The sequence below is a fragment of the Salmo trutta genome, chromosome 22 (genome assembly GCF_901001165.1).
Source record: "Salmo trutta chromosome 22, fSalTru1.1, whole genome shotgun sequence".
Taxonomy (NCBI): domain Eukaryota; kingdom Metazoa; phylum Chordata; class Actinopteri; order Salmoniformes; family Salmonidae; genus Salmo; species Salmo trutta.
In genome coordinates this window covers 23,171,646-23,197,563 of record NC_042978.1, presented here as the reverse complement: position 1 = coordinate 23,197,563, position 25,918 = coordinate 23,171,646, and the positions used below count along the sequence as shown (strand labels likewise).

The following is a 25,918-nucleotide window of genomic DNA, read 5'->3' as shown; positions in this document are numbered from 1 at the left end:
TTACTTGTTAACAATTGCTTGGGATCATGGTAACACCACCTTTTAGATAATTAAGGGATAGCTCACCCAAATTACCAAATGACACATTGGTTTCCTTAACCTGTAAGCAGTCTATGGACAAGCTAATCCATGCCATGCTTTGGTCTTATGTCCCTGGGACTGTTTCCAAATGCTAATGTTTAAGAATTTGTGGCACCAATCCCAACCAGGTCCTAGTACGATATTAGCATTTTTCACGCATCATGTCCAAATCATCCAAAAGTATCTAAACTTGATTGTGAAGATCAACAAAGTCATAGATGATTTGAACATGGTTCACAAAAAATTATAATATTGGTACCATGACTTTGTGGTATTTGTGTGTGTGGAAGGTATCTGGAGCCCAGACTGTTTACTGCTCCTTCTGCAGCTCTGCACTGCCTCAACACTTCAGTTGGAGTACCACTGGTTCCTCTCTCATGGCATCCCACTCTCACTAATGGATTAATAAACTCTGACTGTAGGATGGAACAGAGCCAGAGACATGCATGTCCATATTGGGCTCAATCCTGTCTTGAGACAGGACTGTAACTTGCACTTTGCACAAATCATGCATTGATGATGATGTCAAAATATGATTTATATTCATGGATCTCAGGTGCAGAACAACAATGTAGGGCTCCATTTTTTGTGTTGGTATACACTATAACAATACAGTGCTTTCTCCTGGATTCAATAGCTCCTGGTTATTGTCTGCTGTTTGTTTTGTATCTCCACAGACCAACGATGCCTTAGGCCCCACGTGGAACTGCATGTACTTCATCCCTCTGATAATCATCGGCTCCTTCTTCGTGCTGAACCTGGTTTTGGGAGTTCTCTCAGGGTGAGTCCACCTTAACATTACAGCAGCACCGCCACATTGTGCCAGGGTAGCTGACATGTATTTTATACACTCCGTCACCGTCTGTACAACTTCATGTTTTTTTTTCAAAAGGTGAATGCACAATATGCTCTAGTTAACTGCATGGAAAGGAGACAAGGATAGAGTCTCCCCCCTCCACACTACTTCTCTCCCATGGTGTCTGAATGATGAGGGAGGTCAGGTTAGCGCTGAACAGCAGGTCCCAGAACAGTCATTATCTGCTGTTGTGTTTGCAGGGAGTTTGCCAAGGAGAGGGAGCGGGTGGAAAACCGCAGGGCGTTCATGAAGCTACGGAGGCAACAGCAAATTGAGCGGGAACTCAATGGCTACCGAGCCTGGATCAACAGAGCAGGTACTGAAACCACTGTCTGGACTACACTATAGACCCAGTACATGACATGTTTTTAAAAGGTTACCTCAGAAATGTTCTTGATATTTACTTTCCTACTGTATGAATCAGACTTCATTGTTGGGTCTGCTTTGCAGAAGAGGTGATGCTTGCGGAGGAGAATAAGAATTTGGGACCTTCTGCTCTTGATGGTAAGAATGGAAAGATGGCCCCATTGGTTATATTGTCTTTAGACCCCTGCATTAGTTTACTGTTTATCTGTCTGTACTGGATTTATGGCATTCTGTTTTGTACACATGACTGTCTACCATGAGAATATTTCTCATCTGCCTGTCCTCTAATGCAACCACACACTGTAAGCATAACTAAAACATTGGCCTAGACTGAAACATATCATTTGTAGAAAATTGTAATTGTTATTTGTAATTTAACAATATCATATTACCCTATGCGCTGTGCATGATACATAGATAACCACAAACAATCTTAAGTGCTAGCGAGGAAAAGTAGGTGTTTTGAATCTCACTGTTAACTTCAGTCTCTCATGAGGCATGATATGTATACATTATGTCTCATTGAGTTTTGGAACTTACAGTACAATCTGTTTGGTTGACTCAGTGAAAGTAATTTACTAACACTTTCTCATAACAGTGTAACTATTTTGAGCAGTTTTGTCTCGCAAAACTCTTAAACGTGTGTGCTATCCTGTTTTTGTAATATATCTGGGCTTGTGTGTACTCACAATATACAGTACCAGTCAAAAGTTTGGACACACCAGCTCATTCAAGGATTTTTCTTTATTTTTACAATTTTCTACATTGTAGAATAATAGTGAAGACATCAAAACTATGAAATAACACATATGGAATCATGTAGTAACCAAAAAAGTGTTGGTAGCCACCCTTTGCCTTGATGACAGCTTTGCACACTCTTGGCATTCTCTCAACCAGCTTCATGAGGTAGTCACCTGGAATGCATTTCAATTAACAGGTGTGCCTTCTTAAAAGTTTATTTGTGGAATTTCTTTCCTTCTTTATGCGTTTGAGCCAATCAGTTGTGTTGTGACAAGGTAGGGGTGGTATACAGAAGATAGCCCTATTTGGTAAAAAACCAAATCCATATCATGGCAAGAACAGCTCAAATAAGCAAAGAGAAACAACAGTCCATCATTACTTTAAGACATGAAGGTCAGTCAATCCGGAAAATTTCTAGAATTTTGAAAGTTTCTTCAAGTGCAGTTACAAAAACCATCAAGCGTTATGATGAAACTGGCTCTCATTAGGACCACCACAGGAAAGGAAGACCCAGAGTTACCTCTGCTGCAGAGGATACGTTCATTAGAGTTACCAGCCTCGGATATTGCATCCCAAATAAATGCTTCACAGAGTTCAAGTAACAGACACATCTCGACATCAACTGTTCAGAGGAGACTGCGTGAATCAGGCCTTCATGGTCAAATTGCTGCAAGGAAACCATTACTAAAGGACACCGATAAGAAGAAGATAATTGCTTGGGCCAAGAAACACGAGCAATGGACATTAGACCGGTGGAAATCTGTCCTTTGGTCTGATGAGTCAAATTTTGCGATTTTTGGTTCCAACCGCAGTGTCTTTGTGAGACGCAGAGTAGGTGAACAGATGATCTCCTCAAGTGTGGTTCCCAATGTGAAGCATGGAGGAGGAGGTGTGATGGTGTGGGGGTGATTTGCTGGTGACACTGTCTGTGATCTGTTTAGAATTCAAGGCACACTTAACCAGCATGGCTACCACAGCATTCTTCAGTGATACACCATCCCATTTGGTTTGCACTTAGTGGGACTAGCATTTGTTTTTCAACAGGACAATGACCCAACACACCTCCAGGCTGTGTAAGGGTTATTTGACCAAGAAGGAGAGTGATGGAGTGCTGCATCAGATGACCTGGCCTCCACAGTCACCCAACCTCAACTCAGTTGAGATGGTTTGGGATGAGTTGGACCGCAGAGTGAAGGAAAAGCAACCAACAAGTGCTCAGCATATGTGGGAACTCCTTCACGACTGTTGGAAAAGCACAACTGTTGGAAAAACATTCCAGGTGAAGCCGGTTGAGAGAATGCCAAGAGTTTGCAAAATTCTTGAAGATTATAAATACATTGTATAATAATATTGAAGACATCAAAACTATGCAAAGCTGCATCAAGGCAAAGGGTAGCTACTTTGAAGAATCTCAAATATAAAATATATTTTGATTTGTTTAACCTCTCTGGGGTATGTGGGACGATTTCGTCCCACCTACGTAACAGCTACTGAAATTCCAGTGGCGCGATTTTTGAATCGTTAGAAATACTATTACTTCAATTTCTCAAACATATGACTATTTTACAGCTATTTAAAGACAAGAATCTCGTTAATCTAACCCCACTGTCCGATTTCAAAAAGGCTTTACAACGAAAGCAAAACATTAGATTATGTCAGCAGAGTGCCCAGCCAGAAATAATCAGACAGCCATTTTTCAAGCTAGCATATCATGTCACATAAACCCAAACCACAGCTAAATGCAGCACTAACCTTTGATGATCTTCATCAGATGACACACCTAGGACATTGTGTTATACAATACATGCATGTCTGTTCAATCAAGTTCATATTTATATCAAAAAACAGCTTTTTGCATTAGCATGTGACGTTCAGAAAACGCATAACCCCCGGCAAACTTCCGTTGAATTTACTAACAGTTTGCTAAATTACTCACGATAAACGTTCACAAAAAGCATAACAATTATTTTAAGAATTATAGATACATTACTCCTCTATGCACTCGATATGTCCGATTTTAAAATAGCTTTTCGGATGAAGCACATTTTGCAATAATCTAAGTACATAGCCCGGCATTACAGGGCTAGCTATTTAGATACCCACCCAGGTCAGCCTCCACCAAAATCACATTTCCTATAAGAAAAATGTTCTTACCTTGCTTGTTCTTCATCAGAATACACTGCCAGGACTTCTACTTCAATAACAAATGTTGGTTTGGTCCCAAATAATCCATCGTTATATCCAAACAGCGACGTTTTGTTCGTGAGTTCTAGAATGCTTCTTCACAGTCCCGCGCATGGCGCATTGGCGTGTCAAAAATGTCTAAATATTCCATTACCGTACTTCGAAGCATGTCAACCGCTGTTTAAAACCAATTTTTATGCCATTTAACTCGTAGATTAGTGATAATATTCCGACCGGGAGTATGCATTGAGCCTAAACAGCCGAATAAAATTTCTCCTCAGAAGCGACTCATGCACGCGCCTCATTCAAAGGTCCTCGGAGCAGCCACTTACAAAAGGTGATAATGTGTTTCAGCCTGAGGCTCCCTCGTAAACCTTCAGGTATTTCCCGGGCTCTGAGAGCCTATCGGAGCCCTGGGAATTGTCACGTTACAGCTAAGATCCTTACTTTTCAATAAAAAGATGCAAGACGCACGACTCCTTGTCAGACAGGGTACTTCCTGCTTGAAACCTTGTCAGGTTTTTGCCTGCCATAGGAGTTCTGTTATACTCACAGACACCATTCAAACAGTTTTAGAAAATTCAGAGTGTTTTCTATCCAAACCTGAACAATAATATGCATATTCTAGCTTCTGAGGTGGTGTAGGAGGCAGTTAAAAATGGGAACATATTTTTTCCAAAATTCTCAATACTGCCCCCTAGCCCAGACAGGTTAACACTTTTTTGGTTACTACATGATTCCATATGTGTTATTTCATCGTTTTGATGGCTTCACTATTATTCTACAATGTAGAAAATAGTAAAAATAAATAAAAACCATTGAATGAGTAGGTGTGTCCAAACGTTTGACTGGTACTGTATATCTATTCCAAAGACATATTTTGAAGCAAATCTTCACAATAATAGCTATGCCTAATATACCATTGTTGTTGCTTCTGGTGTGGTTCACTTCAAAAACAACTTTGGTTAGGATTATTGAGGACAATGCGTGCTGTACCCCCAAAATAATCATCTCTGTTACCTCAATATCAATATGGACTTTTAAACCTACAAGACAAACCTTTACACAAAGCTATGACCCTGTCAAGTGAAGCATGATTTTTTTCCCCCCAACAAACAAACAAACAAATAGTTTTTATTAAATGTTGATTGACAGCTCCCAAGAGGCTGTCTGAATGGAATACAGGCGGTAACCATGGTGAGGAACAACTTCTATTCTACACTTCCTTGCCACCTTTTGTTCCTTTTCAACAACTCAGTCTGACATGAACATTTAAATAAAGCCAGCTATTGTTCCACAAACCACACTTACAAATAAACCACGAGCCATTCTGAACTTCCAACATTTAATTTGGCACAAGCGAACCAAAAGTAGCCGTAAAAAGTTCCAGCTGTTCCAGTGGAAACAAATTCAGAAGATGTAATAGCTTTGAGAGAGTGTGCCAGTGTTGCCATAGCAACTGAAATTAAATGTCTGGGTGTCAGCCAGTGTGTGCCTCGTGCAAACACTATTGGTTCACTGGCTTATTAAAAGGGGGAAAGTCTAGGTAAATATTAATAAATAAATGAGATTCTAACCAAAAGGTGGTGGGGGTGTACGAGGGTTGGCTGGAGGAAGAGCTCAACTCACCCTGATAATTAGTGGTATTTTCCGCATCAGGCACATATAAAATTATATGTGTGCATCAATACAGCTCTTTAGAATGATATGGTATGATACTGTCTCAAACTTAATGTGAGTGTTGGTTATAGCCCAGATAATAGAACCAACAACAACAACGATTAGTTGCATTTAAGTTGGGTTCATCATACAGTAATAACAATATATGCATATTTTAATAACACCTTGTTGCTGTAATCTGTTTCACATGTGTACTAAATGCATATGTTTGTACTCTTGTTTTACAATACCCAAAGCACCAAACACAGTGGCATGTAAATGCATTTATTATTTTCACCATTCTCTTCTCATCTTGTTAGTAATGCCCTCATGATCTTGTATATCTACTTGTGTGTCTCATGACATGTTGTCTGTGTTGGAGTGTCAGAAACGTTGTGTTTTGTGTGGGCTTTCTGCGGGGTGACAATGTGAAACATTTGGCTGCAGTGCTGAAGAGGGCCACCATCAAGAGGAGAGGGGTGGATGCCGTTCATCGGGGCCCAGAGGACGAGCAGTACGGTGACATCTCTTCTGTGGGTGAGTGTGTGTGAAGCCACTGAAAAGAGCAGTATGTTGTAGCTAACATCCCAAATGGTTGAATGATCTGCCATCAGGAAACAGGCCCCTCTCCGTATTAGACTCTGTAATTACAGAGGAGGAGATTGTCATTGTCGTATTGGGAATAAAACTGGAAATGGCAGCTCATCAGTTCCAGCCATCATTACATGTTACAGTCAGTGGCTAAGCTAAATGGATGAGAAGGCCTTTGGTTCTTTGTTTTCCTGTTGGAGAAATTGTATCTATTGTGCAAGTGAAACATTTGATAGAGGAGGGATCTAAAATATACTGTCTATTTGGGATTGTACTACTAGGGGGATTTTAGTAATGATCTTAAATGGGCTGTCCCCTCCAGGCATCCCGATGACCAGAGCCAGCATCAGGAGTGCTAAGAGAGGACCCAAGGCTTATTTCAAGCGGAAGGAGCGTCTGCTGCGTATCTCTATCCGCCGCATGGTGAAGACACACACCTTCTACTGGACCGTACTGGGCCTGGTGGCCCTCAACACACTCTGTGTAGCCATCGTCCATCACAACCAGCCCCGCTGGCTGTCTGTGTTCCTCTGTAAGTCACACTTACACACACACACACACACACACACACACACACACACACACACGTACGTACCATCATCTCCATCCAAAATAAATCAAGTCAAGTGACATTAATCTTTGAGATTATTGTTTTCTGCTGTGTTTATGAGTGTTGCTGTTGCTGTTGTTGTCTGCATTTCAGACTATGCGGAGTTTCTCTTCCTGGGTCTGTTTCTCACTGAGATGTGTTTAAAGATGTACAGCCTGGGACCCAGACTCTACTTCCACTCCGCCTTCAACCGCTTCGACTGCGGCGTAAGTCCCTTTATTTCTCTGCCTCATCTCTAACCAACATGGAGACACCATGCCAGGTGGAAAGACAGGGACATACTATAGATTATAACATTGCCCCCAGTACGAGGGAGAGTGAGGAAATGCTTTACTTAAAACATTGGACAGTGACTTAAAGGGGCAATCCGCAGCTGCTGCTTCCATTTTAAGACTTATAAATTCATTATATATACTCATTGATTCTTGAAGAATATACATGCAACATGAGCTTAGTTCAACTGTTGTACCCCATCAGAACCTAATATATAAACTTTTTTTACTCCGTCTGTAAACATTGTACATATAAACAAACACTGTATATCCTCAAAATGTGCTTAAAACAAGAATTGTGACATCTTGGATGGTCAGTCCTTGCATCAATCATTCTGTCTTTGAATGAGTGGTTACATTTCTCCAGACCCATCCCTCAGAATCTTTGCCAAAACTGATGTGGGGTGTCTGCTTTGTTCATTTTTCAACAACGGATTGCACCTTTAAACACTTTTTAATGAAAGTGACACTGATGGGTGTAACTTAGTTAATGAAGTGCAGTAAATGTCCCTATTCTGTTTCTGTCACCTCTGCACTCAGCTGTGAACGGACATCCTTCATCTTTGTCTCTCTGTATACTTACTGTATGTTAAAGGCTGCTGTTGGTGTGCTGGTACATCTGGTGACTATGTTGTTTATGGCTCTGTTAACAGGTGATAGTGGGCAGCATCTTTGAGGTGATGTGGGGGTTCTTCAGGCCTGACATGTCCTTTGGCATCAGTGTGCTGCGCGCTCTCCGTCTGCTGAGGATATTCAAGATCACCAAGTTAGTCCAAGGCCTCCTCATTGGTTTATAGCATTCTTCCTGCAGTATGCAGTGAGGCAATGCACTGGCACCTAGCTATCAATGTCCTAGATTATGAAGATGCTGGGTGTCACGTCAGTGTGATATTTGTAGCCTCCTGCTAGGGATAGGATATGCAGATATGTATGTTCATTTCCAGGCTGGCTACAAATAATTGAAAACCCTCACAATAGCAACATTTAGACACTGTTAATTAAGTGATTTGTCTCTTATTTCGACGGATTTCAAATGCAACCAATCCCGCCCCCGGTTGGTTGTGATTGACAGGTACTGGGCGTCGCTAAGGAACCTGGTGGTATCCCTGATGAATTCTATGAAGTCCATCATCAGCCTCATCTTCCTCCTCTTCCTCTTCATCCTGGTCTTTGCTCTGCTGGGCATGCAACTATTCGGTGGCAGGTACAGTACCACGAACTACTACTGCCCGTCTGTCAGATCTCATCATAAACTATGATGGACACTGGCAGTCAATGTAATCAAAGTGGATGTAGTACAACTGATTGTTTGATTTGTGTCATCATGACCTTCTCCTTGTGACATTTGATATTACAGAGGACATTTTCATACCCTGACAGGGCTCAGTCTTTCCCAAGAAGATTCTGCCACACATCAAGTCTTAGCTGTTGTGCCGCTATGTTCCCACGGATAAAGGACAATTTCTGTGAAACTGTCACTTCAATGAATGCAGTGCATGCCGGAGATGTATGTTGCCTGGTCACTGGAATACAGAAAAGAAAACAGACTTTGGGAGAAAAAAAAGTCCCCCCTCTATTACTGAGAAAAATAAAATGTTTTCTCTCTCTGGGAAAAAATCTTTTAAAATCCTGGCTCAATTTGATGTCCTCTCTGTCCTTATCTTTCTATGCAGGTTCATCTTTGAAGACTACACTCCTACAAACTTTGACACATTTCCTGCTGCCATCATGACTGTCTTTCAGGTCTGGCCCAATTCAATTGTTTTGATTGAGTAAAGTTTTGTGTTTTTGATTCAGGTAACAAAGCTTTGCATGTGGAAATCTTAGAGTCCATATAAATATTTGGATTGTCATGAATTTACAGATGATCTACTCTGTATCTTGTGAGAGAATCCTGTGATACAGTATGTGGTATTTCCAGTCGCTAGTGAAATTCTACACACCCCTTGCACAATCTTAAAATCCTAAAATGTAAAAAATTAACATGTATTGATTGTGTGTCTTCACACCCCAGAGTTAAAACTTGGTGTAAGCACCTTTGGCAGCCATTACAGCTTAATAAGGTTCTACCAACATTGCACAACTCTACCAACATTGCACAAGATGGCGCCGAAGAACATAGCTGATGTTTTACATTCTCCCAAACAATTGTGCAATTATGTTCTTTTTTTGCATTTTGTGTAACTTCTTTTTTCACTTATTGTATACATAATGTTGGTGCTACCGTCTCTTATGGCCCAAAATAACTTCTGGACATCAGAAAAGCGATTGCTCACCAGACTGGAAGAAACTTCTTCCTTTAACGAGTCGTCGAGAAGGATATCCTGCTTTCACTGGAACAGGCCCAGATCCACGCCTTTTGCGTGAAGAAAAGACGCCGGAAAAGGGGACGCAGATCGGGGATCCTTCTGAGAAGCCGGAGGCGAGCGAGCAAACTCGGATTGCCTTCCATTCTCCTTGCTAACGTGCAATCGTTAGAAAGTAAAATTGATGACCTACTATTAAGATTATCCTACCAACAGGACATTAAAAACTGTAACATCTTATGTTTCACCGAGACGTAGCTGAAAGAAGAAACGGACAATATAGAGCTGGTGGGATTTTCCATGCACCGGCAGAACAGAGACCCTACCTCTAGGAAGACGAGGGGTGGGGGTGTGTGTCTTTTTGTCAATAACAGCTGGTGCGCGATGTCTAATATTAAAGAAGTCTCGAGTTATTGCTCGCCTGAGGTAGAGTACCTTATGATAAGCTATCAACCACACTATCTACCAAGAGAGTTCTCATCTGTATTATTCGTAGCCGTCTATTTACCACCACAAAGCAAAGCTGGCACTAAGACCGCTCTCAACCTACTCTATAAGGCCATAAGCAAAGAAGAAAATGCTCACCCAGAAGCGGCGCTCCTAGTGTCCGGGGACTTTAATGCAGGCAAACAAATCAGTTTTACCACATTTTTACCAGCATGTCACATGTGCAACCAGGGGGGAAAAAATCATAGACCACCTTTACTCCACACACAGAGATGCATACAAAGCTCTCTCCTGCCCTCAATTTGGCAAATCTGACCACAATTCTATCCTCCTGATTCCTGCTTACAAGCAAAAACTAAAGCAGGATGTACCAGTGACTCGCTCAATACGGAAGTGGTCAGATGACGCGGATGCTACACTACAGGACTGTTTTGCTAGCACAGACTGGAATATGTTCCGGGATTCATCCAATGGCATTGAGGAATACACCACCTCAGTCATCGGCTTCATCAATAAGTGCATCGATGACGTCGTCCCCACAGTGACTGTACGTACATATCCCAACCAGAAGCCATGGACTACAGGCAACATCCGCATCAAGCTAAAGGCTAGAGCTGCCGCTTTCAAGGAGCGGGAGACTAATCTGGATGCTTATAAGAAATCTCGCTATTCCCTCAGACGAACCATCAAACAAGCAAAGCGTCAATACAGGATTAGTATTGAATCCTACTACACCGGCTCTGATGCTCGTCAGATGTGGCAGGGCTTGAAAACTATTACGGACTACAAAGGGAAACCCAGACGCAAGCTGCCCAGTGACGCGAGCCTACCAGATGAGCTAAATGCTTTTTATGCTTGCTTTGAGGCAAGCAACACTGAAGCATGCACGAGAGCACCAGCTGTTCTGGATGAATGTGTGATAACGCTCTCGGTAGCCGATATAAACAAAAACTTTAAACAGGTCAACATTCACAAAGCCGCTGGGCCAGACGGATTACCAGGACGTGTACTCAAAGCATGCGCGGACCAACTGTCAAGTGTCTTTACTGACATTTTCAACCTCTCCCTGACCGAGTCTGTAATACCTACATGTTTCAAGCAGACCACCATAGTCTCTGTGGCCAAGGAATCGAAGGTAACCTGCCTAAATGATTACCGCCCCGTGGCATTCACGTAGGTAGCCATGAAGTGCTTTGAAAGGCTGGCTCACATCAACAGCATCCCCCAGGACACCCTAGACCCACTCCAATTCACGTACCGCCCCAACAGATCCACAGATGACGCAATCTCAATCACACTCCACACCGCCCTTAATCACCTGGACAAAAGGAACACCTATGTGAGAATGTTGTTCATCGACTACAGCTCAGCGTTCAACACCATAGTGCCCATGAAGCTCATCACTAAGCTAAGGACTCTGGGACTAAACACCTCCCTCTGCACCTGGATCCTGTACTTCCTGACGGGCCACCCCCAGGTGGTAAGAGTAGGCAACAACACGTCTGCCACGCTGATCCTTAACACTTGGGCCCCTCAGGGGTGTGTACTTAGTCCCCTCCTGTATTCCCTGTTCACCCACGACTGCGTGGCCAAACACGACTCCAACACCATCATTAAGTTTGCTAACGACACAACAGTGGTAGACCTGATCACCGACAATGATGAGACGGCCTATAGGGAGGAGGTCAGAGAACTGGCAGTGTAGAGCCAGGACAACAACCTCTGCCTCAATATGAGCAAGACAAAGGAGATGATTGTGGAATACAGGAAAAAGGCAGGCCGGACAGGCCCCCATAAACATCGACGGGGCTGTAGTGGAGCGGGTCGAGAGTTTCAAGTTCCTTGGTGTCCACATCACCAACGAACTATCATGGTCCAAACATACCAAGACAGTCGTGAAGAATGCACGACAAAATCTTTTCCCCCTCAGGAGACTGAAAAGATTTGGCACGGGTCCCCAGATCCTCAAAAGGTTCTACAGCTGCACCATCAAGAGCATCCTAGACCGGTTGCATCACCACCTGGTATGGCAACTGCTCGGCATCTGACCGTAAGGCGCTACAGAGGGTAGTGTGAACTGCCCAGTACATCACTGGGGCCAAGCTTCCTGCCATCCAGGACCTATATGCTAGGCGGTGTCAGTGGAAAGCCCATAACATTGTCAGAGACTCCAGTCCCCCAAGTGACTCCTCCAGTCATCAAAGGCTCCTCAACAGCTTCTACCCCCAAGCCATTTGACTGCTGAACAATTCATAAAAATCGCCACCGGACAATTTACATTGGACAAAATACCTTGTCTCTGATTTTTAAGAAGATTTAAGTCAGGACAGGGTCAGGGCAGGCAGAATGGTCAACAGCAGGAAAACTAGGAAACAGGAACAATCGAGAGACAGGAGCAGAGGGAAAACCGCTGGTAGGCTTGACAAAACAAAACGAACTGGCAACAGACAAACAGAGAACACAGGTATAAATACACAGGGGATAATGGGGAAGATGGGCGACACCTGGAGTGGGGTGGAGACAACCACAAAGACAGGTGAATCAGATCAGGGTGTGACAGTATTGTGTGTAGATTGATAAAGCGGATAAAGCACTAAATAATCTTCAGTTAGTGCTAAACACGGCTGCTAGAATCCTGACTAGAACCAAAAAAGTTGATCATATTACTCCAGTGCTAGCCTCCCTACACTGGCTTACTGTTAAGGCAATGGCTGATTTCAAGGTTTTACTGCTAACCTACAAAGCATTACATGGGCTTGCTCCTACCTATCTTCCGATTTGGTCCTGCCGTACATACCTACACATATGCTACGGTCACAAGACGCAGGCCTCCTAATTGTCCCTAGAATTTCTAAGCAAACAGCTGGAGGCAGGGCTTTCTCCTATAGAGCTCCATTTTTAAGGAATGGTCTGCCTACCCATGTGAGAGACGCAGACTCGGTCTCAACCTTTAAGGCTTTACTGAAGACTCATCTCTTCAGTAGGTCCTATGATTGAGTGTAGTCTGGCCCAGGAGTGTGAAGGTGAACGGAAAGGCTCTGGAGCGACGAACCGCTCTTGCTGTCTCTGCCTGGCCGTTTCCCCTCTCTCCACTGGGATTCTCTGCCTCTAACCCTATTACAGGGGCTGAGTCACTGGCTTACTTGGTGTTCTTCCATGCCGTCCCTAGGAGGGGTGCGTTTCTTGAGTGGGTTGAGTCACTGACGTGGTCTTCCTGTCTGGGTTGGCGCCCCCCCCTTGGGTTGTGCCGTGGTGGAGATCTTTGTGGGCTATACTCGGCCTTGTCTCAGGATGGTAAGTTGGTGGTTGAAGATATCCCTCTAGTGGTGTGGGGGCTGTGCTTTGGCAAAGTGGGTGGGGTTATATCCTGCCTGTTTGGCCCTGCCGGGGGTATCATCGGATGGGGCCACAGTGTCTCCTGACCCCTCCTGTCTCAGCCTCCAGTATTTATGCTGCAGTAGTTTATGTGTCGGGGTGCTAGGGTCAGTCTGTTATATCTGGAGTATTTCTCCTGTCATATCCGGTGTCCTGTGTGAATTTAAGTATGCTCTCTCTAATTCTCTATTTTTCTCTTTCTTTCTTTCTCTCTCTCGGAGTACCTGAGCCCTAGGACCATGCCTCAGGACAACCTGGCATGATGACTCCTTGCTGTCCCCAGTCCACCTGGCCGTGCTGCTGCTCCAGTTTCAAAGGTTCTGCCTGCGGCCATGGAACCCTGACCTGTTCACCGGACGTGCTACCTGTCCCAGACCTGCTGTTTTCAACTCTCTAGAGACAGCAGGAGCGGTAGAGATACTCTCAATGATCAGCTATGAAAAGCCAACTGACATTTACTCTTGAGGTGCTGACTTGTTGCACCCTTGTTGCACACTACTGTGATTATTATTATTTGACCATGCTGGTAATTTATGAACATTTGAACATCTTGGCCATGTTCTGTTATAATCTCCACCCGGCACAGCCAGAAGAGGACTGGCCACCCCTCATAGCCTGGTTCCTCTCTAGGTTTCTTCCTAGGTTTTGGCCTTTCTAGGGAGTTTTTCCTAGCCACCGTGCTTCTACACCTGCATTACTTGCTGTTTGGGGTTTTAGGCTGTGTTTCTGTACAGCACTTTGAGATATCAGCTGATGTAATAAGGGCTATATAAATACATTTGATTTGATTTTGATTTGATTGATGAGGAAAAATATTAATTTAATCCATATTAGAATAAGGCTGTAACATAACAAAATGTGGAAAAAATCAAGAGGTCTGACTACTTTCCGAATGCACTATATGTTCCCCTAAGAGGTTGGTAAAATCGTATTCAAAATGATTAACAACTGTAATGGCTGCCAAAGGTGCTTCCACCAAGTATTAACTCTGGGGTGCCAAGACATGCGCAATCAAGACATATTATCTTTTTTGTTTATTTATTAATTTGGCAAATGTTTTGTAACCTTCTTTCACTTTGAAAATGTGGAGTAGGTTGTGTAGATCTGTATGAGAAAACCCAAATGTAATCCGTTTTTAAGGCAGAAAACTCTGAAGACTGTGCAAGGGGTGTGTAGACTTTCACTAGGCACTGTATATCTAGATCCTGACAGGAGAAGACTGGAATGAGGTGATGTACAATGGGATCCGCTCCCAGGGAGGAGTGAAGTCAGGAATGTGGTCCTCCATATACTTCATTGTGCTCACACTCTTTGGTAACTGTATCCTTTCTCAGCTAGCAAATCACTTGTCACACTGTCAATATGATTAGACTACATGTCTGATGTGTGGATTTTGTAGATCAGACATGTAGATCCTTGACATGAGTGTGACCAGACACACTGCTGAATGTCTTCTTGGCCATCGCTGTGGACAATCTGGCTAATGCCCAGGAACTAACCAAGGTAAAAAAATCTCCTTTCAACAATTCACTAGTCTTCCCATAATTGAAGATGATACCCGCTCTCAACGGCATCTGTGATTATTTATTCTGTTCTATGCAATCGTATATCTAGGACGAAGAGGACGAAGAGGCTGCTTTCAATCAGAAACATGCTCTCCAAAAAGCCAAGGAAGTTGGGGCCATGTCTTCCCTGATGTCCTCACAGTAAGTGGTGTGTGTACCCCTGCTGCCTGTTCCCCTTCCTCTCTGTCTCCCTCAGGACTCTAATAGACTGCTAACTAACAGTACTAACACTGTGTAATCCCACCAGAGGCTGTTGCTGCAGCACAGACAACACTAAAGGAAGGGAGGGGTTGAGGCTGACAAAGCCTTAGGGAATCAGTTTGACTATGGGAAATGTTTGTTATGTCGTGCCATGCCTTGGAATTTTGTAAGTTGCCAGGAAAATTTGCCTTGTAATGCATTAGAGCCCTGGGTTTAAACTAGATTAGATTATACACTGAGTGTACAAAACATTAGGAACACCTTCCTAATATAGAGTTGCACCCTCTTACTCCCGCAGAACATCCTCAATTCATCACAAGGTGTCAAAAGCGTTCCACAGGGATGCTGGCCCAGTTTGACTCACAGTTGTGTCAAGTTGGCTGGATGTCCATTGGGTGATGGACCATTCTTGATACACACGGAAAACTGTTGAGCGTGAAAAACCCAGCTACGTTGCAGTTCCTGACACACTCTAACAAGTGCGCCTGAGACCTACTACCATACCCTGTTTAAAGGCCCTTAAATATTTAGTCTTGCCCATTCCCCCTCTGAATGGCACACATACACAATCCGTCTCAATTGTCTCGAGGCTTAAAAATCCTTCTTTAACCTGTCTCCTCCCCTTCATCTGCACTGATTGAAGTGGATATAACAGGTTGCATCAATAAGGGATCATAGCTTTCACCTGGATTCACCTGGTTAGTCTATGTCATGGATGAGCAGGTGTTCCTAGTGTAGTTTGTGTTACTGGTAAATTATAGTTGATTTAGTCAGTTTGATCTAGGTACAGGCTACTGTAATTGGAGCTGTATAATGGAGCCCCGGACAGTCGTAGTGCCCTTCATAATGACGTTTATATTGCTGAAAATATGTTCTGGAAACAACTGAACTGAACAACTAACGAGGTATTGATATGCCCTTCCTGATAGGTCTATAAGTCTGTTTTAACTTGTACCTCTATAATTTGCTCTAATTTCAACAGTGTGTCACCATGGCTACCGGCAGGCTTCCCAGTATCTGCAGGGATGAGCCTATACCGTTGTCATAGAGACAGCATTACTGGCATCCAAATTAATATATCATTCCCATTCGAGAAATATACTGCAGTACTTAGTCACCCTTACTTTCACAAGACTGATTTTTTGTAATCATTATGTTTTTGGAGTAAGTAGAAGAATTACCAAGTGTCAGGAAGTCATTCATCTGGACATGCCATGTTGGGTTATAAGAGACAAGAGTCATAAAGTAATGTTATTTCATCAAAGCCCACGGTATTGATTTCCTATATGAATGGTCTGCCACCCAGTCTGTCTGGTGGAAGTGCATGTACTTGGGCATGGTGCAACATAGAGAGATGGTACGCATGTTGACAATGAACAGCATATTGCATGGTCATTCAAACCACATGCACGGAAAAATCATTTAAAAATGTTTCATAATTAAACATTTTGGTCTCATGCTGTGCGGCATTAGTTCTCCTTGGCAATACGTTAGTACAGCAGGAGTAAAGATTAGCAGAGCTGTGATGTGTGCTACAAATATAACCAGTTCTATGAATTGCTTATGCGGAAATATCAAACTGCAGGATTTTTGCCTGAGTATCTTGAAGTTGTTGCTTTTTCATCTAGGTTCACCCAGGTTGAGGCATAGATTTATGTGCAGGGTTTTGCAGTGTACCTTATGACATATTCAGGGTCAGGCACTTGTCGAATCACATTGATGAGATTTGAATACCATAGGGTTTTCCAGCATCTGTGTTTGGAGAAAACTCTGAACTTTTGTAGCATTGCATCATGTCTGTGATGTTTGGGGTGAAATGCTGTAACTGTCTTCCTTCCGGGGGCTCTTGCACAACTGACCTTCAGAGCATGATGATGATGATGTTGACTAAGTGAAAAAGGTTGAAGCATGTCTGAGACTCCTGATAATGTAGAGAGCGGTGGGTGCATGTCTCTCTCTGACCAGCATGACCAATGAGAATGTTACCCTGGCACAACTTTGGAGAGGATAGCTGCACACATAATGCAAACTGATATGGTTGCTTTGCCTAAACGATCTCCGTCTCTGTTCTGTTTGTGCCAATGAAGGCCATGTCTGTGTTTTATTCCTGTGTCATACTGTATCTCTGAATGTCTTAAACATTTCAATCTTCCTGAATATTTTATATGTTGCACCTGTTGATGTTAATGTTGTTCGGATCTAATACTGCTGCCATCCTGTTTGTCATGTGGCGCTTTGCCTGGCTAGAGGCACAATCCAAAACATTTAAGCAATATTCATTTGGTTGAATCATTTAAGAGGGTTTTACTACTTGGTAATACAGAAAATAATGATTTCGGCTATACAGAAATACAATGCAGTAGACTATAGTCTAATAGTGATCCATTGAAATTGGTCATGTGTTTTGAACTGTGTCTCAGGGCCTGTTTTGTCTCTGCTCACAAAAGCACTAATGTCTTGTTTTCAACCAATCGCTTATTGATAACACGGACCACACAAGAGTACAAGTACGAGTAAGTATTAACACTGTCTGTTCATTTCAATTTCAAAACAAACTGCCTGATTTTCTTAACTGGGTAAATCTTCTGTTCTCATTTTATTACATTCCTCGTTTTCCTTCCAGAATCTTACAGTATTTGGCTCTGCATTTTATATCAGTTCCACTGGTTTCTACATCTCCCACTTTCATTATAGTTATTACAACTTCCTAGTTACATTTTGCTTAATTTATTACATAACATATTCATTGATCCAGTAAATTGTTTTTCATCAATGCTTAATTAAAATTCTGGATCTTGTTTACCAAGCTTTGAAAATCAGACTAGATTGCCTTTTCTCGAATGTGTTCCAACTGCTCACTGGTTTTGTACAAATGTTTTATTTATAAATGTATGTTTCACAAACATTTGTACACAAGCAAGTAAAATAAATTAAAAAACAATTCTAACACATTTTGGAATTGGTTTAAAATTAAAAGTAGAACTTACAACATTCAGTGTATATCACTGTTTTAGACAAGTACTGTGTTGCTATCTCCCTTACTGCTCATCCTGACAGTGTTGTTGTCCTCTCTCCCAGCAGGAGGAGGAGACCTTACCTGTACAGGAAAAGAGCGATACACAGGAGCCGGCCTGCCTACTCTCTGGAGGAGGCTGAGAGCCTCGCCGAGGGGCCCCCCTGCCCGCCATTGAATTCCTCTAACTCTTTCATGTCCAGGGGAGAGAGGAGAAGACGGATGACCATGTCTGTGTGGGAGCAGAGAACCAGCCAACTGCGCAGGCACCGGCAGATGTCCAGCCGAGAGATCCTCTTCAGCAGCCCCAGTGAGGAGCAGGAAGCGCCCCCTGGATGCCCCCACCACCTCAAAGCCACAGGCACACCCACAGGCAGCCTGAAACTGGCTGACCCCACGGCTGACCCTACGGCCTCCTCATCTCAGCCCCCCAAGCCCATGGACCTAACTCTAGAGAAGCCACCCCTATCCATGGGGGTCCTTGAGCCCCCCTTGTCCGTCCCTTTAGCAGAGCCACCCATGCCCATCGACAGTCCCCTGCCTGACCCCCCCACGTCCACAGTTGTGTCCATTCCGGAGCCCACTGAATCTGAGCCGTGCCCAGAGGGCCAGCTTGATGTCACCGACCACTGCCACCCAGGTCTCAATGGCCGCAGGAGCCCCAGGTTAAATGGGGAGAGAAGGCAGAGAGCAGTGCGTAAGTTCCGCCCTCCTGCTGGTGATACCCTGACCCCTGACATGGCAGGGATGAGGCTCAGGAGGCCAAGGGGCACAGGGCACCACGAAGCCCAGGTTGGGGCTAGAGGCCTGGACTCACCCCAGGGGGAGGGGAGCAGTCGCTCTGTCAGCAGGGAGAGGAAGACCCCAGAGGAACAACAGGACAAGGAGAGGAGAGCCTGTAAAACGGGAGAGACCAGCCAGCCTTCTGAGACCAGGGAAGCTGAACACAGGTGAGGAGGAACTGACACTGATGTACAGCTAGTTCTATTAGTTCAGTAAACAGTAGACTGTTTGTATAGTAAACTCTCAGTAGTCAGTTTTCTGCTATGTTCAATGTATCAGACTTCAGGGTGCCCAAAATGCAACAAATCCCCAGTGAATCCAGACTCCAAGCCTAGATGTTGTCCCTTGTCCCTCTGCTCCTCCACAGACAGGGTGACCCTAACCAGGCTGGAGGTCCTGAGCTGCAGAACGGGGAGGAGGGTCCACAGTCAGAACCACCCCCCCTTCAGTCATTTCAGGTTGCAGTACCGGAGCTCCCAGAGGGTCAGACAGGAGACAGTGATACTGGTAACAACGCCACCACTCTGAACCAGGATAAGTCCCCTCTGAGCTCCAGTATCTACATAGAGGTGACCAATGTTCAGTCTTCACTAGAGCTCACCCCCAGCACAGGTAACACCTTCAAGTGTGTCCTTATTCTATCACATATGTGCATTCAGTGTGCTCTACTCACATTAAAAATAGTTCAGCTGTGAGGTGAATGAAATGCCTTGGTGTATGAAAGCCTCCATCTCTTGGGGGTTGGAGATATCTCTGATATCACAGCACGGTACCACAATCAGAGCACAGCAGCACACCCACATTCTCCACCTTTTCCAGGTAACAGTAAAGACATGGAGGTGTCCAAGCCTGAGAAGGAAGAGCAGTTGACCAGCCCAGCCAATATTGTCACGCCTGACAGCATGTTCATCTTCAAACCTGGCAACCCGTAAGTCTCCCTCTGCTCCTCTCTGCTACTCCTATTACATCGTCCTAACACCATCAACCTAACACATTCATCAGAGTACCATCAGCCTAACACCATCATCCTAACACCATCTACCTAACAACATCATCCTAACACCATCATCCTAGTACCATCAACCTAACACCATCAACCTAACACCATCAACCTAACCATCAACCTAATACCATCAACCTAACACCATCATCCTAACACCAAATCAAATCAAATGTATTTATAAAGCCCTTCTTACATCAGCTGATATCTCAAAGTGCTGTACAGGAACACAGCCTAAAACCCCAAACAGCAAGCAATGCAGGTGTAGAAGCGAGGTGGCTAGGAAAACTCCCTAGAAAGGCCAGAACCTAGGAAGAAACCTAGAGAGGAACCAGGCTATGAGGGGTGGCCAGTCCTCTTCTGGCTGTGCCGGGTGGAGATTATAACAGAACATGGCCAAGATGTTCAAATGTTCATAGATGACCAGCATGGTCAAATAATAATAAGCACAGTGGTAGTCGAGGGTGCAACAGGTCAACACCTCAGAAGTAATTGTCAGTTGGCTTTTCGTAGCCGATCACATTCAGGGTATCTCTACCGCTCCTGCTGTCTCTAGAGAGTTGAAAACAGCAGGTCTGGGACAGATAGCACGTCCGGTGAACAGGTCAGGGTTCCATAGCCTCGGGCAGAACAGTTGAAACTGGAGCTGCAGCACGGCCAGGTGGACTGGGGACAGCAAGGAGTCATCAGGCCAGGTAGTCCTGAGGCATGGTCCTAGGGCTCAGGTTCTCCGAGAGAAAGAAAGAAAGAAAGAAAGAAAGGAGAGAAAGAGAGAGAGAATTAGAGAGAGCATACTTAAATTCACATAGGACACCGGATAAGACAGGAGAAATACTCCAGATATAACAGACTGACCCTAGCCCTTCGACACATAAACTACTGCAGCATAAATACTGGAGGCTGAGACAGGAGGGGTCGGGAGACACTGTGGCCCCATCCGATGATACCCCCCGACAGGGCCAAACAGGCAGGATATAACCCCACCCACTTTGCCAAAGCACAGCCCCCACACCACTAGAGGGATATCTTCAACCACCAACTTACCATCCTGAGACAAGGCCGAGTATAGGCCACAAAGATCTCCGCCACGGCACAACCCAAAGGGGGGGCGCCAACCCAGACAGGAAGATCACGTCAGTGACTCAACCCACTCAAGTGACGCACCCCTCGAAGGGACAGCATTGAAGAGCACCAGTAAGCCAGTGACTCAGCCCCCGTAATAGGGTTAAAGAAAGAGAATCCCAGTGGAGAGAGGGGAACCGGCCAGGCAGAGACAGCAAGGGCGGTTCGTTGCTCCAGTGCCTTTCCGTTCACCTTCACACTCCTGGGCCAGACTACACTCAATCATAGGACCTATTGAAGAGATGAGTCTTCAATAAAGACTTAAAGGTTGAGACCGAGTCTGCGTCTCTCACATGGGTAGGCAGACCATTTCATAGAAATGGAGCTCTATAGGAGAAAGCCCTGCCTCCAGCTGTTTGCTTAGAAATTCTAGGGACAACAAGGAGGCCTGCGTGACCGTAGCGTACGTGTAGGTATGTACGGCAGGACCAAATTGGAAAAATAGGTAGGAGCAAGCCCATGTAATGCTTTGTAGGTTAGCAGTAAAACCTTGAAATCAGCCCTTGCCTTAACAGTAAGCCAGTGTAGAGAGGCTAGTACTGGAGTAATATGGTCAAAATTTGGGATTCTAGTCAAGAATCTAGCAGCCGTGTTTAGCACTAACTGAAGTTTATTTAGTGCTTTATCCGGGTAGCCGGAAAGTAGAGCATTGCAGTAGTCTAACCTAGAAGTGACAAAAGCATTGGCTAGCTTCTCTGCATCATTTTTGGACAGAAAGTTTCTGATTTTTGCAATGTTACCTAGATGGAAAAAAGCTGTCCTTGAAACAGTCTTGATATGTTCGTCAAAAGAGAGATCAGAATCCAGAGTAACGCCGAGGTCCTTCACAGTTTTATTTGAGACGACTGTACAACCATCAATATTAATTGTCAGGTTTAACAGAAGATCTCTTTGTTTCTTGGGACCTAGAACAAGCATCTCTGTTTTGTCCGAGTTTAAAAGTATAACATTTGCAGCCATCCACTTCCTTATGTCTGAAACACAGGCTTCCAGCGAGGGCAATTTTGGGGCTTCACCATGTTTCATCGAAATGTACAGCTGTGTGTCATCCGCATAGCAGTGAAAGTTAACATTATGTTTCCGATTGACATCACCAAGAGGTAAAATATATAGTGAAAACAATAGTGGTCCCAAAACGGAACCTTGAGCAACACCGAAATCTACAGTTGAGTTGTCAGAGGACAAACCATCCACAGAGATAAACTGATATCTTTCCGACAGATAAGATTTAAACCAGGCCGGAACTTGTCCATGTAGACCAATTTGGGTTTCCAATCTCTCCAAAAGAATCTGGTGATCGATGGTATCAAAAGCAGCACTAAGGTCTAGGAGCACGAGGACAGATGCAGAGCCTCGGGCTGACACCATTAAAAGGTAATTTACCACCTTCACAAGTGCAGTCTCAGTGCAATGATGGGGTCTAAAACCAGACTGAAGCATTTCGTATACATTGTTTGTCCTCAGGAAGGCAGTGAGTTGCTGCACAACAGCTTTTTCATAATTTTTTGAGAGGAATTGGAGATTTGATATAGGCCAATATTTGTTATTTATTTTCTGGGTCAAGGTTTGGCTTTTTCAAGGGAGGCTTTATTACTGCCACTTTTAGTGAGTTTGGTACACATCCGGTGGATAGAGAGCCATTTATTATGTTCAACATAGGAGGGCCAAGCACAGGAAGCAGCTCTTTCAGTAGTTTATTTGGAATAGGGTCCAGTATGCAGCTTGAAGGTTTAGAGGCCATGATTATTTTCATCATTGTGCCAAGAGATATAGTACTAAAACACTTTAGTGTCTCCCTTGATCCTAGGTCCTGGCAGAGTTGTGCAGACTCAGGATAACGGAGCTTTGGAGGAATACGCAGATTTAAAGAGGAGTCCGTAATTTGCTTTCTAATGATCATGATCTTTTCCTCAAAGAAGTTCATGAATTTATCACTGCTGAAGTGAAAGCCATCCTCTCTTGGGGATTGCTGCTTTTTAGTTAGCTTTGCGACAGTATCAAAAATAAATGTTGGATTGTTCTTATTTTCCTCAATGAAGTTGGAAAAATAGGATGATCAAGTAGCAGTGAGGGCTCTTCGATACTGCACGATACTGTCTTTCCAAGCTAGTCAGAAGACTTCCAGTTTGGTGTGGCGCCATTTCCGTTCCAATTTTCTGGAAGCTTGCTTCGGAGCTCAGGTATTTTCTGTATACCAGGGAGCTAGTTTCTTACGACAAATGTTTTTTGTTTTTAGGGGTGCGACTGGATCTAGGGTATTGCGCAAGGTTAAATTGAGTTCCTCAGTTAGGCGGTTAACTGATTTTTGTACTCCGACGTCCTTGGGTAGGCGGAGGGAGTCTGGAAGGGCATCTAGGAATCTTTGGGTTGTCCGAGAATTTATAGCACGACTTTTGATGATTTTTGGTTGGAGTCTGAGCAGATTATTTTTTGCGATTGCAAACGAAATAAAATAGTCGTCCGATAGTCCAGGATTATGTGGATAAACATTAAGATCCACAACATTTATTCCACGGGACAAAACTAGGTCCAGAGTATGACTGTGGCAGTGAGTAGCTCCGGAGACATGTTGGACAAAACCCACTGAGTCGATGATGGCTCCGAAAGCCTTTTACATTAGCTCGTTAGACTTTTCCATGTGAATATTAAAGTCACCAAGAATTAAAATATTATCTGCCATGACTACAAGGTCCGATAGGAATTCAGGGAACTCAGTGAGGAACGCTGTATATGGCCCAGGAGGCCTGTAAACAGTAGCTATAAAAAGGGATTGAGTAGGCTGCATAGATTTCATGACTAGAAGCTCAAAAGACGAAAACGTTTTTTTTTTGTAAATTTAAATTTGCTATCATAAATGTTAGCAACACCTTCGCCTTTGCTGGATGCGCAGGGGATATGGTCACTAGTGTAACCAGCAGGTGAGGCCTCATTTAACACAGTAAATTCATCAGGCTTAAGCCATGTTTCAGTCAGGCCAATCACATCAAGATTATGATCAGTGATTAGTTCATTGACTATAACTGCCTTGGAAGTGAGGGATCAAACATTAAGTAGCTCTATTTTGAGATGTGAAGTATCACAATCTCTTTCAATAATGGCAGGAATGGAGGAGGTCTTTATTCCAGTGAGATTGCTAAGGCGAACAACGCCGTGTTTAGTTTTGCCCGACCTAGGTCGAGGCACAGCCACAGTCTCAATGGGGATAGCTGAGCTGACTACACTGACTGTGCTAGTGGCAGACTCCACTAAGCTGACAGGCTGGCTAACAGCCTGCTGCCTGGCCTGCACCCTCTCTCATTGTGGAGCTAGGGGAGTTAGAACTCTGTCTATGTTCGTAGATAAGATGAGAGCACCCCTCCAGCTAGGATGGAGTCCGTCACTCCTCAACAGGCCAGGCTTGGTCCTGTTTGTGGGTGAGTCCCAGAAAGAGGCCCAATTATCTACAAATTCTATCTTTTGGGAGGGACAGAAAACAGTTTTCAACCAGTGATTGAGTTGTGAGACTCTGCTGTAGAGCTCATCACTCTCCCTAACTGGGAGGGGGGCCAGAGACAATTAATCGATGCCGACACATCTTTCTAGCTGATTTACACGCTGAAGCTATATTGCGCTTGTTGACCTCTGACTGTTTCATCCTAACATCGTTGGTACCGACGTGGATAACAATATCCCTATACTCTCTACACTCGCCAGTTTTAGCCAGCACCATCTTCAGATTAGCCTTAACGTCGGTAGCCCTTCCCCCTGGTAAACAGTGTATGACTGCTGGATGATTCGTTTTATGTCTAATACTGCGGGTAATGGAGTCGCCAATGACTAGGGTTTTCAATTTGGCAGAGCTAAATGGTGGGAGGCTTCGGTGTATCAGACCCCGTAACGGGAGGAGTAGAGTCCAGAGAAGGCTCGGCCTCTGACTCCAACTCGCTGCTTAATGGGGAGAACTGGTTGAAAGTTTCTGTCGGCTGAATGAGCGAAACCGGTTGAGCATTTCCACAGCATTTTCCTCTAGAAGCCATAAGAAAGTTGTCCGGCTGCGGGGACTGTGCGAGGGGATTTATACTACTATCTGTATTTACTGGTGGCACAGAAGCTGTTTCATCCTTTCCTACACTGAAATTACCCTTGCCTAACGATTGCGTCTGAAGCTGGGCTTGCAGCACAGCTATCCTCGCCGTAAGGCAATCGTTCTCCTGTATATTATGAGTACAGCGACTGCAATTAGAAGGCATCATGTTAATGTTACTACTTAGCTTCGGCTGGTGGAGGTCCTGACGAACCACGTCCAGATAAAGCGTCCGGAGTGAAAAAGTTGAATGAAAACAAGTCGAGCGAGGGAAAAACTAAAAATATAAACGGTAATTAAAAAGTAAAAAACGTAAAGTTGTCAGGTAGCAAAGTAAGGTTAGCAACAAAACGCACAGCAGCACGTAAACAAGTCTGCAAGTTGTGACCGGAAATGACGAAAAAGAGAGTGTCCATGACAGACAGCCATCATCCTTACACCATCAACCTAACAACATCATCCTAACACCATCATCCAAGTGCCATCATCTCAACACCAACAACCTAACACCAACAACCTAACACCAACAACCTAACACCAACAACCTAACACCATCATCCTAACACCATCATCCTAACACCATCATCCTAACACCATCAACCTAACACCATCATCCTAACACCATCCTAGTACCATCATCCTAGTACCATCAATCCTAACACCATCTACCTAACAACATCATC

General features: G+C 44.1%; 1 protein-coding gene across 8 annotated transcripts in view; it reads left to right on the top strand.

Annotated features, from left to right (window-relative positions):
• Positions 1 to 25,918, top strand: part of cacna1ea (calcium channel, voltage-dependent, R type, alpha 1E subunit a) — a 167,107-nt gene that overhangs the window by 120,480 nt on the left and 20,709 nt on the right. For 4 of the 8 annotated variants that reach the window (XM_029707294.1, XM_029707295.1, XM_029707297.1 and 1 more), the window contains exons 8-23: positions 759 to 862; positions 1,138 to 1,253; positions 1,388 to 1,441; positions 5,384 to 5,425; positions 6,335 to 6,424; positions 6,801 to 7,010; positions 7,182 to 7,294; positions 8,014 to 8,126; positions 8,433 to 8,564; positions 9,034 to 9,103; positions 14,691 to 14,808; positions 14,924 to 14,991; positions 15,103 to 15,194; positions 18,333 to 19,217; positions 19,418 to 19,662; positions 19,870 to 19,978. In XM_029707294.1, coding sequence (XP_029563154.1) covers positions 759 to 862; positions 1,138 to 1,253; positions 1,388 to 1,441; positions 5,384 to 5,425; positions 6,335 to 6,424; positions 6,801 to 7,010; positions 7,182 to 7,294; positions 8,014 to 8,126; positions 8,433 to 8,564; positions 9,034 to 9,103; positions 14,691 to 14,808; positions 14,924 to 14,991; positions 15,103 to 15,194; positions 18,333 to 19,217; positions 19,418 to 19,662; positions 19,870 to 19,978 — 2,561 coding nt within the window. The remainder of the gene's footprint in view (positions 1 to 758; positions 863 to 1,137; positions 1,254 to 1,387; positions 1,442 to 5,383; positions 5,426 to 6,334; positions 6,425 to 6,800; positions 7,011 to 7,181; positions 7,295 to 8,013; positions 8,127 to 8,432; positions 8,565 to 9,033; positions 9,104 to 14,690; positions 14,809 to 14,923; positions 14,992 to 15,102; positions 15,195 to 18,332; positions 19,218 to 19,417; positions 19,663 to 19,869; positions 19,979 to 25,918) is intronic. The other 4 variants (XM_029707298.1, XM_029707293.1, XM_029707299.1 and 1 more) reach the window with 4 other exon arrangements.